Consider the following 15085-nt stretch of genomic DNA (forward strand, 5'->3'; position numbering starts at 1 on the left):
TAATTTTCTTTGTTCTTTATAATGCTTCCACCACTTGAATCTGATTTCTTTGAAATTATGACTTGGCTTTGAGAGTTTTACTGTATGCTTGAGTTCATTCATATAAATATTGTGTACAGGCAGGTATTGAAGTTGTAACTAGGGAATCCAAGAGATTTTGTAATAATGTTTGCATTTCACAGTTGACTACATATACTGCTCTGATGGAAATCTCTGAAGGAACATTTGAATCTTACCTACGTGACTGTCCAGACCCGTGTATGCCATGGTAGAACTCTGCACAAGGCTTCAGTGTGGAAGTTGACAGCTGGATCTGAACAAAGACAACCTGCAAATAAATGTACTACATTTCAAATGGCACTGAAATTCCATAATGTGCAAATAAAAGTTATCTTGATACGTGGGCTCTTATGCTTAGCTTTAAATATATTAAAATGTAAAAGTAAAAAATGTTGTATAATTCTTTAACATTTTAAACCTCTTCTATTGAAGATTACTTCTAGTATGTCAGGATGATATTGAACAGAAATCCTATAAATTGAATTTTTGGCACTAATCAGTAGCTTATTTGATTTAGCATTAATGGTAAAACTGCTTATTTAGGTCTCCATTTAAAGGTGAGTTGATTTAAGTTTAGTGTTAATTTATTATAGAAGAGACGAAAAAATGAAACTTTTAGTCTTCATCTTAATAGAATGTACACTTTAGTGAATGTTGGATATTGTCATTTTGTCAGATAAGCTGCTTGGAAGTTGGTTACAGTTGTACAACCAACAAACTTGGTTGTTTACAAAATCATCCCTTATTGTTTTGAATTATTAAATGTGTTAAACTTGTTTTAATAAAATCTAATGACTAACTGTCTGTTAAATTTTATCATTATTCATTTCTTAACTAACCTTTTATCTGTAGATTAATTAGTGCAACATAGTTCTGATTTGGTAAGAGCCCCACATGAAATTTCCAATCCTTCACCAGTGTAAAATGTGAAAACGCTGTTCAACCTTGGCTGCACGTGAAAGCTGCAAATACTAAGGAAATAAATTATAGCGAAAGTTTCATCAGTGGAATACGCCAGAGGCTATTGCTAGGGCCACTCTTTTGATTCAGAAACACTATGAAAGTTGGTCAAATTTGCAGATAACTGGACCAGTCAAACCTGGTAAAGAAACCATAAAAATGTAGTGAAACATAGACAGAAGTTAATAAATGAAGCTCAACATAAGGGCAAGGTGTTTTACAATGGACAAAAGATGTACTTGATGAATAGTGTCAAGTAGGAGAGTAGCTGAAAGAGATCTATAGATTAAGATGAGACACTTCTGGACATGTTCCACCAATTGGTGCAGCAAGACATTGTAGACTAATGGGACAAAAACGATTATGCTGGGCCTGTAGGCCTTTGAGAAAATGTAGGAAGAAATTGCTAGCCTTTACGCTGCTACAAAATTCTCAAATCTTACCCATTAGTGCCCACATTCGCTAAGCTGCACAGAGGTAGCTTTTAGATGGGTCAGTTTTCTTGCTGACACTAATTTATCTTGCCTTTGTACTGTGAAAGTTGATGTCAATTTTCTTTTTGTCCCCAGCAGCATTAGTGGTACCAATGCATTTTCCTGTTTGAAAGTAAACTAAGAGAAGGAGACATAGCTACATGAGAGGAGCGTACAGGCTGATTACTTCTCAGTTTGAGAGTTATACACATACTGCAGTCCCCTCCCACCCCCAAACCTGTGGGGACTGATAGATTTGTGTTGGGCCAAGCTGATCAAGTGTTACCAGATCTAGGCAGGTATGTGGAGTAAGGTTACTGAGCAGCCATGGCTGGCATATACTGAAGCTCAGAGATGCCTTTATCTGCTGACAATTTTTAAATGAGCAGATGTGATGAGTACAAATTGACTGAAGATGAAAACCTCAAACCCTGCTAGAAAACACCAGTCTGCGGAGTTCTTGCCTGTCACATGAAGCTGATTTGCCAGATTCATCTTCCTGACTGTGCTACTTGTAATAATAAGAAACACAAAAAAAGGTCCAGGGACCAGTCTTTCAAAGAGAGTAGCTGCGCACACGTGTAGTTCATGCTGTGTACATTCAGAACGCTGCCTAGGGCACAAATTAACAACCAATCAACCAAATAAGGAATAGTTGAAGGCTCACTGAGGAGATGTTATTCAGAATGCAGTTTATCAGCACATCTGTTCAATATTTAAATTTTGCACCTTTATTCAGCTCCCTGCAAATATGACAGGGTGAAGTTTTAGTTTCTTTATCTTTTACAGAAAGTGACATGGGAAATGATAACTACAGCTATGTTAAAAATGTTGTAATTGACAATTCAGCTGCATATGGTGAACACCAGTCATACGTTGGGTTTGCCATGCAAATCTTTTCATGGCCAGTAAGATAGTGCCCTCTTCTGAAAAAATTGTGAACCTGCAGGCCTGGAAATTTCTAAAAATCTGGGCGACAAACTAACACAGCACAGAGTCTTAACAGTGCAGAAAGAGGCCTTTCAGCCCATCAAGTCAGCACACACTGGCATCCCCACATATTGATTGTGTACTTTTTTCATTATTTCATGGGATGTGGGCATTGTTGAGTCAGCCATCATTTATTGCCTATCCCAAATTGTCCTTTGCACTTTCTGTTGGAGGAGAGGGAGGAAGGGACAAAGGAGAGGGGTTTCAAATGATTTACAAGAGAGAAAAGAAGGTTGTGTTCTCACTTATATTCCAGGAATGGATCCTGGAATAGCGAGCAGTTTTAGCAGATGAGCATAGGATCCAATAGTGTTTTGAATCGTACTGCTAGATCTGGTATTGGATTACTAATCCAGTTTTCCTTCGTATCCTTTCAAGTCCGTGTTCTTTGCATTTAGGGGAGCAGAGATGAGGGAAGGATTGGAGGTACAGCCAGGGTGGGAAGGAGAGTGAGTAATGGTTTTACTGGGACAAGGTCAGTCAAAGTAGAGGTGAGGGATATAAAATACAGGAGTGTTTTTGAAAAGCAAACTGTAAAAGATGATTCTCAAGATAATTTATATACTTCCCATCTGCAGAATTTACAAAGATATATCTGCCAAAGTTTAGGAGGACAGATCATTGAAATATTCCTTCACAGGTTCACCCTCTGAATGAAATAGTTAATCAACTCAGTGTAAATTCTGCCTCTGAACCCTCCACAAGATAGTTTTCAGGGGCTCAGAAGAGCTCTGAATACCAACATTGAGCTGTGAGGAGCTTGACTGCTGGTGTCAAAGCAACTTGGCCTGGGAATTATTTGTAGAGCTAACGATCACACCTTGATGTTCAATGGCATTAACATCGCTGAACCCCCCCGATCAACATCCTGAGGGTTAGCATTGACCAGGAACTCAACCAGACAAGCCATACAAATACTGTGGTGAAAAGAGCAGGTTAGAGGCTAGAAATCCTGAGTTGAGTAATTCAGATCCTGACTCCCCTAAGCCTGTCTACAATCTACAAGGCATAAATCAGGAATGTGATGAAATATGCTGCACTTGCCTGGATGACTGCAGCTTCATCAAAATTTGAGCAGCTCGATACCATCCAGGACAAAGCAGCCCACATGATTGGCACCCCATCCGCAAACGTTCACTACACCACCACCAAACAAGAGGAGCAGTGTGTACAAGATGCACTGCAGGAACCCAAAGCTACCTAGGCAACACTTTCCAAACCCACCTAGGCAGCATCTTCCAAACTTTTGACTGCTACCCTTGAGAAGCACAAGGGCAAAAGACACGTGGAAACACCACCACCACTTGCAAGTTCCCTCAAGTCACTCACCAATCTCACTTGCAAGTATATGTTTCTTCACTGTCACTGGTCAAAATCCTGGAACTCCCTCCCTAACAATACTGCAGGTGCACCTACACCACAGGGACTGCAGCAGTCCAAGAAAGCAACTCCCAACCACCTCCTTAAGGACAATGAGGAGGAACAATAATTGGCCAGTGAAGCTAACAGCCCTTGAATGAAAAAAACACTCTCTCTGCCACTACAATGATAGCCTAGATTATTTATTCAAGACTTTAGAGTGAACTGAATCTACAAACTCAAAAAAAAGAGTGCCACGCACTGTCACAAGATGATCCAACATTATGTAAATAGACAGATCTAATTTAAAGTTTATTTATTAGTCACAAGTAAGGCTTACATTTACACCGCAATGAAGTTATTGTGAAATTTCCCTAGTCGCCACTGTCTGACACCTGTCCGGGTCAATAAACCTAACCAGCACGTCTTTCAGTATGTGGGAGGAAACCGGAGCACTCATAGGAAACCCACGCAGACACAGTGAGAACGTGCAAACTCCACAGAGACAGTGACCCAAGCCAGGAATCAAACCCAGGTCCCTGGCACTGTAAGGCAGCAGTGCTACTGTGTCTCCCCATATAACGTTCACATATATGCTGACTTTTATTTAGAATCTATACCAGCAGTATTATTGCTAACCTATACTGACCGTGTAATTTACAATCTTTTATCAATTGGCGTTCCACAATTTGTCAGCCTGTAGGATCTATAATATAATCATTAATTTTTCTGTTGTCAAACACTAATGGTGTGAATCACAGGGCTGCCATCTTCTTGAGGCTTCAGATGACAGTTATATTCTGAATTTGCACTTGTGATTTAATTGCATTTGTGATTTATTATTTAATTTGAACCTTTTGATCAGATGATTGCTTTGCAGTTACTTTAGTACCTCCAAATATAATCTTTTTATGTAGTAGTATAATTTTTACCTGTCATCTCATCATAGGATTGAGATAGTTTTACAAGCCCACTGAATTTTGCTAGTGTTTTATAATGGCATGACACCTTTATTACATTATAACACTATCACTGCAACTCCTGAACTCTTAGAAAGACTAGCTCCAAAAATCTGCGTGGGTGGTATTCTGCCATAAGTCGCAAAATGTCAACCTGGAATCTCCTGCTGGAATATGTGGGTTGGGGTGAAGTTGTAATGTAACCAGACTGCCTGCTTTGTTATGGGGATGATGTGGAGACGTTGGTGTTGGACAAGGGTAGGCGCAATAAGAAGTCTCACAACACCAGGTTAAAAAGCTTGTGCCAGCAAATAAACCTGTTGGATTTTAACCTGCTTTTGTGAGACTTCTTACTGTTGTTTTGGGGCAGGGGCGGTGGTGGTGGGGAGGAGTAAATGATGCCTCAGCTTCACCCTGCCTCCAGCAGTAAACATCATTCTATCTTTCCCATTGCCTCTTCTATGTTCTATCTTGCAGACAAATAATCCAAAGGTTTGTGCTAAGTACAGGCCTGATTTCCTTGTTGGCAAGTCAGCTGGCAGATTCCCAGCCTGGGAGCTTTCTCCTGGGTCGTATCCCTTTAAAGCAACGAAGCTCGCCATGCCAAAGCTGGACGGTCAGCATAGTAAAAGGGCAGGGCGGGTGGTGGGCAGGAGTGCTGAGTGTGCCACATTGAAACGGCCTGCTTAATGCCTGTGTGTGAAAGGGGGAGTGGGGGAGTGTGGTATCTGGAGTGGCCCTCAAGGAGGAATCCTAATGATCCTGTCAGGAGGACACACATCACAATACTATGGAGTGCGCAGAACTGGCAGGGGAATCCCCAATCTGCTGGTGCTGATGATGAGAGTGACTGACAGACGCTGCACAGATACCCCTCTGAGCCTTGAAATGAACCAGAAGTGTAAAGGTTGAGGGCCACTGTGATCCTCAACACCAGCAGACTATCCCCACTGGAGCAATTGCAGAGGTCCAGTGCCTTGCAAATGCTGGAACACTGTCCTCCAATCCTTATGGCCTAGCCAAAGACAACTAGGGATGGGTAGTGAATGCTGGCCAGCCAGCAATGCCCATGTCCCAGGGATGAATTAAAAAGGAAAACCTTCCAGGAAAGTGCTGGAATGCTGAAAACCTCAAATGCTAACCAATAATGAGGAAACTCAAATTTAACTCAAACACTCACACAGCTACAAACTCTATCACAGAGAATCTCCATCTGGTTCAATGGGGCCTTTTATCCCACTCTTGGAAGAGGAAATATAAAAACGTAATATGCACTGTGGAAGGGGATTTCAAACCAGTTAATAAGATTCACAGGCAGAATGCAGACTTTCAGAAGACAAGAAATCAGTAAAGAGGTAAATTATTGGGCAAGCTAACATCAACAGCTTATACATATGTGAATGCAGCAAGTGACTCAAGTCAATAGTTTAAAGCCAAATGTTTGGGAATAGGCTAGTCAGCAAGTCTTACCGAATAGAATTCCTAAGAGGGGACATGTTATGCAACATTAATGAATAGATGTATTCATTGCCGAGAAACAGGATAGATATGAACCTGGACGCAGGAACACATGTCTATTCCACTTGGCGGTGAGCCAGTGGGAACCTCCATTTTGACCTTGTGGTAGCATTTGCCATTCTCAGATGACAGGGATGCAGTTAATACCAAGTAAAGAGGTTACATCCGGATTCGGAAGGACAAGTAGAATATCACCATGATTTTAAGTATCTTATGTGACAGAGTATAGCTGTTAAATGGAATTGATTTTAAGCTAATGAAAGGTGGAATTATTGATTATGTAAAGATATAATTGATCTGTACTTCAGTTCTTCAACAGATGTTCTGTCACTCTGTCCTTAGAGCTATTTAACCCTTCATGAGACTCTGGTTGGCTGTACATTTGTACTTCCTTATTTTTATACTTCACGTTAAATAAATTTGTTACGTCTTTTGCACACAGATATTTGCCTCGTGAGTTTTAAATTGTTTTAGTTTAAGACACAATTGGCCACCTTTTGAAATTTCACCACAACATGCACCCTACCACTTTGCTCATGCAACAAGCTAAAAATAGCCAGGTGTAAAAGTGCAGTTGATTAGACTTTTATTGGCCTTAATTGGACCTTTAATTGTCAGCGGGCATGCATTCGATTCATGCCCATGCCCACTGACCTCGAAATCACACGTGCAAAAACGTCAGAAAACACTCCAACGTGCAACATGCCCCACCCAGACATATAAAATTCTGGCCAATGTCATGTTCACTCAAACATTCTTTAACAGAAGCAATCACATTGCAGTCTGCCAAATATCCAGCAGGAGGTAACCTTGTTCAACTAAGAGGCAATTTTGTTGTTGCTATATGGTGAGACTGCATTTTTGTTGGTGCATATGGTGAGATTTCATTTTTCCCCAAAATACTATGGTTATCTAAGGAAATAAAGGAGAGTATTAAATTAAAAGCTGATGCATTCAGAGTGGCCAAAAATAGTGGGCGATTAGAAGATTGGGAAAGATTTAAAAATCAACAAAGAGTGACTATGAAGGTGATAAAGAAAGGAAAGATAGACTATGAAGCTAAACTAGTATTAAATATAAAAAATGACAGTAAAAGTTTTTACAAATATATAAAGAAGAGAAGGCTGGCTAGAGTGAATGTTGGACCCTTAGAGGATGAGAGGGGGGATTTAGCACTGGGAGATGAGGAAATGGCTGGGGCTTTAAATACGTTTTTTGCCTCGGTCTTCACGGAGGAGGACACGAATAGTTTGCCGGATATTAAACATAGAAGGATGGTAGGAGATGAGGGCCTAAATGCGATTACTATCATTAGAGAGGTACTGCTTGATAGACTAATGGGACTGAAGGTGGTCAAGTCCCCAAGACCGGACAGAATGCATCCCAGGGTTCTGAAAGAAATGGCAGAGGTGATAGTGGATGCCTCAGTAATTATTTACCAAAATTCACTGGATTCCGGGGAAGTGCCGGAAGATTGGAAAATGGCTAATATTACGCCACTGTTTAAAAAAGGTAGCAGACAAAGGGCAGGGAATTATAGGACGGTTAGTTTAACATCTGTAGTTTGGAAAAATGAATCCGTCATCAAAGAAGAAATAGCGAGGCACTTAGAAAAGAATGGTTTGTTCAAGTAGACGCAGCACGGATTCATTAAGGGGAAGTCGTGTTTGACAAATTTATTAGATTTCTATGAGGATGTGACTAGTGCGGTAGACAGAGGGGAACCAGTGTATGTGGCGTTTTTAGATTTCCAAAAGGCGTTTGATAAGGTGCCTCATAAAAGGTTGCTACAGAAGGTTAGGGTGCACAGAATTGGGGGTAAGGTGTTAGCGTGGATAGAGGATTGGCTGTCTAATAGGAAGCAGAGAGTTGGTATCAATGTGTGCTATTCTGGTTGGCAGTTGGTGACTAGTGGAGTGCCACAGGGATCGGTGCTGGGGCCTCAACCGTTTGCCATTTATATAGATGATCTGGAGGAGGAGGCTGAGTGTAGGGTGACGAAATTTGCTGATGACACGAAGATAAGTGGAAAAGCAAATTGCATGGAAGGCACGGAAAGCCTGCAGAGGGATCTGGATAGACTGAGCGAGTGGGCGAGGACCTGGCAGATGGAGTATAATGTTAGCAAGTGTGAGGTTATCCACTTTGGCAGAAATAATAGTAGGAGGGATTATTATTTAAAAGGCAAAAAGCTGCAACATGCTACGGTGCAGAGGGACCTGAGGGTCCTTGCGCACGAGTCGCAAAAACCCAGTCTGCAGGTGATCAAGAAGGCGAATGGAATGCTGGCCTTTATAGTGAGGGGGATAGAATATAAAAGCAGGGAGGTCTTGCTGCAACTGTACAGGGTACTGGTGAGGCCACAGCTGGAGTACCGTGTGCAGTTTTGGTCGCCGCACTTGCGGAAGGATATATTGGCCTTGGAGGGAGTGCAGAGGAGGTTCACTAGGCTGATACCGGAGATGAGGGGGTTAGCCTATAAAGAGAGGCTAAATAGCCTGGGTCTGTACTCGTTGGAGTTTAGAAGGCTGAGGGGGGGATCTTATAGAGACGTATAACATAATGAAGGGGATGGGTAGGGTAGAGGTAGAGAGATTCTTCCCGCTTAGAAAGGATAGCAGGACTAGAGGACACAACGTCAAGATAAGTGCGAGGGGGGTGCAGTTTAGATCAGAGTTGAGGAGGAACTTCTTCACTCAAAGGGTGGTGAATCTCTGGAATTCTCTGCCCGTTGAAGTGGTGGAGGCTACCTCACTAAATATATTTAAGTCACAGGTAGATAGGTTTCTGATAGACAGGGGAATTAAGGGTTATGGGGATAAAGCAGGAAAGTGGAACTGATCCACTTCAGATCAGCCATGATCTTATTGAATGGCGGGGCAGGCTCAAAGGGCTAGATGGCCTACTCCTGCTCCTATTTCTTATGTTCTTATGTACTATTAAGAGTCTGGCATATAGAGTTAAAATGGGTCTGAAAACAGTACCACCCACACAGTGACAAGAGAATGCATGACCCACACCCAGGGATCCATGTTGTGTTGGACAGAGCCATGTGGAGAACAAAGCATGAAGACAATTCCTAGCTTGGACCTTGACAATACCTACATAAGTAGCTCCTAATAGTTAGTAAATGCTTACAGTTGAACTAAGACTATGAACACTTCAATAAAAATCACATCCAACAACATAGTGGCAGCAATGAAACAACTCTGAAGTAAATCAACGAGTGGCAGAGTTGTTAGCATTGCTGTCTCACAGTTTGATTCCAGTCTTAGGTAACTGCATGTAGGTTTGCACATTCTTCCTGTGTATACATGGGTTTTCTCTGGGTGCTACGGTTTCCTTTCAGCAGAGGAAAGATGTGCAAGTTAGATGGATTAGCCATGCTAAATTGCCCTTTAGTGTCCAAAGCTGTGTACATTAGGGGGATTAGTGGGGCAAATGCATGGGGTTAAGGGAATGGAGTAGGAGTGGGCCAAACTCAGAGAGCCAGTGCAGACTGGATGGGCCAAATGGCCTCTTTCCACACTCTAGGGATTCTATGAACTCAAAACCTTGCAGGGAATGCAGAAGAAAATTAAATTCTTGGAAACCTGAAGGAAAAATAAAAGAAGCACTCTGACCTGAAGAGAAGCTCAAGAACCAAAGGCACAGAAGGAAATGATCAGAGGAAAGCTCCAAAGAAAGGCTTGGAAGCTGAAGGTGGAAACTAAATTCTTCTCTGTAGCAGAAGAATCCATTGAATACACAACAGTAAATCCATGAATCAAAGGAACTATTACATTTCAATGTAGCTAATCTGTTCTTTATTTGAAATGAATGGAATTCACAGTGCATTGTACAGTACGGAAATAAAACACATCAGTGTTCTTGCTCAAGCCAACATCCCCAGCATCAAACATTGACACACTCAATCAGCTCTATTGGGCAGGAATGTACTTTTTGTTTCTGTTCGAGACGTTCCCCCTCCCTTTGGGGAACCGCCCCCTTTTTCTTTGTCCTAATGTAGTTTGAGTTTGTTTACTTGGTTTGACCTGAAAGACACCACCCCCATCACCCCCCCCCCTCCCCACCCCACCCCCATTGGACAGGACACATTGTCTTGTGTCAGGCATGCAGACACCAGGAACAAGTGCACTACTCAAAGTTTTGACATGACAAGCAAGCCCCAGAATGCTTCATGGGCATCTTCAAAGTTTCCTTGAAAAAGTGTGACATTCCTACCGACACTTGGGAATCCCTGATCCAAGGCTACCAAAGTGAAGGAAAAGCATCCAGGGAGGAGCTGAACATCTCAATATTCATCGCCGAGAACAAGATAAAGCCAAGTATCAACAGCAAAAGGAACACGTGGCAACCTGGGCACCCCATCCACCTGCTCCTGTAACCACCATCTGCCCCACCAGCTACAGACTATAAATCACACATTGGACTCCTCAGTCACCTGAGCATACATTTTTAGTGAGGAAGCAAGTCATCCTCAACTCCAAAGGACTGGCTAAGGAGAAGAGAAGAAAATGGTTATCTTTTACATTAATGACCCAGTTTCAACCTACCCTTCTTTGCATACATGCTTTTGGTAATGAGTTGTCAATCTGTATAACACAATGCAGAACAAGTATTAAAATGAAAAAAAACACAGAAGTATTAATCAAAAGGCGAGTAGGTACAGAGGAGATGTCAGGGGTCAGTTTTTCACTCAGAGAGTGGTGGGTGCGTGGAATTGGCTGCTGGCGGTGGTGATGGAGGCAGATTCGATAGGGTCTTTCAAGAGACTTCTGGATGAGTACATGGGGCTTAGTAGGATTGAGGATTATAGGTAGTAGGCAGAGATATGATCGGCACAGCTTGTGGGCTGAAGGGCCTGTTTGTGCTGTAGTTTTTCTATGTACTAAAATGATTGCTTTGTGCAACAAATCTTGTATCAAAGTGAAACCTGAACATATTAACTGAGGCAAATGCTGTAGATTGCAGCATGCAAGATACATGGGCCTATAAGACAACTCTATTCTTTAGGCCCCAAATTGCAAGTTTAGAGCATACTCATTAATTTCTTCAGTTCAGAAATACATGTTTAGAGTTATACTCATGTCATGTCCAGTAAAGACATGCCATATACATTATGTTACACATGTGCTGAGTGTGTATGGAAACTCCTGGAACGCTTATTAATTTAAAATGCAGCTTGATGAGCTGTAAAGATGGCTGTCAAAGGGTCTGCTAACCTTTGCTTATTCAACACAAGACTACCAAGCTTCCAGAAAGTTCCAAATTGAAAAGTCACATGTGGAGGCTTCCCTCCAGAAACAGACGTACCAGGATGAAAGTTATCTATGGAATTCATGCCTGCTGTTGTTTGAAGCTTACTTAAAACAGAGTGAATGGACTCTTCCACCTTATGTCACCAACTTTGTAATTCAACAAAGGAAAGTTGCCAAGACCACTTACCCACAAGTTAAGTGCTGGAAGACCACCATTTAAGTCCTATAGTATATCAATGGCCTTAACTTTAAGCCATTCTGGGTAGACAATATCCATTAGCCATGTGACCAAAACTGTCACTGATACCGAGATATTTTCTTATTCTAAGACCCAGAATAGACCTGGACAGACTGCAATAGAACACAGAGAAGACCACTGTGGAGAAAGATGATGCCATCTTTGCCTTTTTAAAACAATCAGTTGTCAGCCAGTCTGAGAACTCTGAAACTACCTGCAAATTGTCAAGGAGCCATAGTACTTAACCTGTTGCAGTTTCAAAGTTCACCTGCAAATCAACCTTCTAGGTATTTGACTAAAAGGAACTTTGCAATCTGCTGTAAACCCTTCATTTTATAAGACATTCACTTCTACTACAAATCATCAACACTATGCAAGAAAACATGGGCCTATATTTCAGAGAGTGAATTAACTGTAATCTGTAAAAATGCACTAAAATTTACCTGTATCCAATACGTGAGACAGCACATGTGATATGACATTAATTCAGGGTAAATGCACAGGAATAGATAGCGTTCTTTATTTTAAACTCTAAAAAGCTTGGTGCTGAATTATTTAATTGGAATGCATACACCAAGGGTGAGAAAAGACACCTCTTCCCATACAAAAGATACCAATTAAAGAAAGTAAGGGAGAAAATACTTTGTCTGTGATTCTTGCCTTTTAAGTCAGTGCATCGGTTCAAGTAGGTGACAGCGGTTGTGTTGTCAAGATGGCAGCAAGTTTAAGACACATCCACTCAAAGCTGACCATGCATGGCGATTGACAAACAAAAATAGAAAAGTTTGAGGTACAAAGCTGTCTTAAGTGCCATATTTTACCAACTTGCCAAATAACCACGATGCAGAGAAGAAATTTGGTGATGGTGAAAAACTGGTGTGACAATGGAAGAAAGAAATTCACCCTGAAGATGATACTGTAGCATGCCACGAGAACAAGCACTGGCCTGATGCTGAGAAGCATATAGCAGAATGGGTCCTCAAATACACACATACATATACACACACAAACCCCGAGTACAACAAAGATTTCAGAGCAACAATTAGTCAGTGTGGCTGTTTTATGGAACAAAAATGTCAAGTGATGCAATAGATGATAAGATTGCGCAGAAAATGTCAAAATATCTTGATGCCAAAATGACCAATTTTCAGAAATTCATTATCAGGCAGCAGCAAAATCCCATGTGCACAATATGCCAGATGAAATGCCCATGAATCTTGATAATGTCCAGCAATCGAACTGTGGAGTAGAGAGGTTTGAAAACAGTTCTAGTGAAAACCATAAGACACGAGAAGAAAAATTCATGGTGGTGCCAGCCTCCATAGCCAACAGAATTAAATTAAAGCCTGTGGTAATTTTCAAATGTAAAACCATGTGGAAATCAAGTTCACTACAGGAGATTTTGTGCATATCTGAAACAAGGTTTGGATGGATGAGGATGGAGTGAAGTTATGGATCAGTAATGTGTGGAATAGGCGTCCAGGTGGAAACAAAGAATCCCCATCTCTGCCTTAAAAGAGAGAGAGCTTTTATCCTTAAGCCGTGCCCTTCATTCTAGCCTCTCCCACAAAAAAAAACATCTTCCCGCATGCATCCTATTGAGTCCCTTCAGAATTTTATATGTTTCAGTAAGACCACTTTTCATTATTCTAAACTTCAGAGGGTTTAGACCAAACTTCTTCATAAGGGAAGTACTTCATCCAGGAGTGAATCAAATGAGCCATCACTGAACTGCTTCAAATAGGGGACAGCACAAGGGATGCTGCACATTTGTGAAAGCCAAGGTCATAAGACCCTCAAGGAAATGCTCAGCAGCACTATAGAATCCCACCAGTACAGAAAGAGGCCATTCAGCCTATCAAGTTTACAGCAATATCAATCCCACCAGAGTCTTTTCCCTATAACCTTGTGTATTTACCCTGCTAATTTCCCTGACACTAAGGTGCAATCAAGCACGGCCAATCAACCTAACCCTCACCGTGGGAGGAAACCGGACTGCAGAGGAAAACCAACCAGACACAGGGAGAACACAAAAACTCCACACAGACAGTTACCTGGAATTGAAGCCAGGTCCCTGGCACTGTAAGGCTAACCACCATCAATTTGGGGGGTTATTTGATAGCTGTGGTAATCCAACCATCATTGCAGTCATTCAGGAGATCTGGGCCATAATTAAAGTCAGAATAGTAGCCAGCAACTTACATGCTATATTTGAATACCAGCCCAGCCCCAGTGCTCATTATTAATGAAGTTCTATATTGGAAAGTAGTACATACTAAATGGAAAACTTCCACTGAGAATGCAAATAAATTATGTAAGACCACTCCAGCATCTGCTTCTCTATTGACAAAGAGACCTCCCTAATTCACAGGGACACGCTCCTTTTTAACCTCTATGTCCCTGGTTCACCAGGGTACTTCCACCCCAAACATAATCTCCCACCATCTCTCCTGTTTGCTAAGTCACTTACTGCTTTAAGAGAAATGTTGTTTCTTAGTCCTGAGATCGGTTGGCTGTATCTGGGAATTTACACACTAGCACAGGCTGTGATGCTGGAATGAAATAGCAGGGAATCAGGTACAAGCTGCACCTGGGACCAACAACAAGGCCATCAATGGGATTTTAAAAATTTAATTCTTCCAGCTAGATCCTTTGGTGTAGTAAACTTATTCTTCAACCACAAATTAGCTGACCCCGGTATCATAGAAATACATAGCTATTTGCACACATCAGTTCTGCAATTCATGAAGGAAAGCAAAAGCACCCTCTGCATTTAATTGTACAATTTATTTGTGCTTTGATTGGCCTCATTGCCTCCTTAGTCATTTCACTTGAGTCAATTCTTGATGTACTCCACCCTTCCTAACCAGCTGTTTCCTTTAATTTGCTTAGTTGTTCGGTAATGGTTGCAATAGAGATTTTGCGTGATTTTTTTTTAACTCTTATGAATTTTTACCTCCTGTGTGTTGGACTGTGTTATGTCAGGTTGAGGATAGTATTTTTATTACTAGCCTTTTTGCTTGGTGTGTATGGTAACTGGGGAATCCTTTTCTAAGTGACTTGTAGTTTGATTGCTACTTGATTTAATATTTTGATTCACCTCAGCTTTAGTGAAGCTCTATAATTGTTTTTCTAATTTAAACATTTTTTGTGTGGGTATAGAAACATGAGATGGGTGATTAAAGGTAGTGAACCCCTGACAAAAAATGTTTAGAAATCTCTGGTCGTTTACCTATTTTCAATTAGAAAACTGGATAGAAGAGAGAC

General features: G+C 41.3%; 1 protein-coding gene across 2 annotated transcripts in view; it reads left to right on the forward strand.

The window, feature by feature from the left end:
* asah1b (N-acylsphingosine amidohydrolase (acid ceramidase) 1b) overlaps positions 1–864 on the forward strand; it is a 34269-nt gene extending 33405 nt beyond the window's left edge. For both annotated transcript variants that reach the window (XM_080186799.1, XM_080186789.1), the window contains exon 14: positions 183–864. In XM_080186799.1, the coding sequence (XP_080042925.1) occupies positions 183–272 (90 nt within the window). In that variant the 3' untranslated portion in view covers positions 273–864. The remainder of the gene's footprint in view (positions 1–182) is intronic.
* Positions 865–15085: the final 14221 nt, after the last annotated feature.

The sequence above is a fragment of the Carcharhinus amblyrhynchos genome, chromosome 1, assembly GCF_965287045.1.
Source record: "Carcharhinus amblyrhynchos chromosome 1, sCarAmb.v2.hapA, whole genome shotgun sequence".
Taxonomy (NCBI): domain Eukaryota; kingdom Metazoa; phylum Chordata; class Chondrichthyes; order Carcharhiniformes; family Carcharhinidae; genus Carcharhinus; species Carcharhinus amblyrhynchos.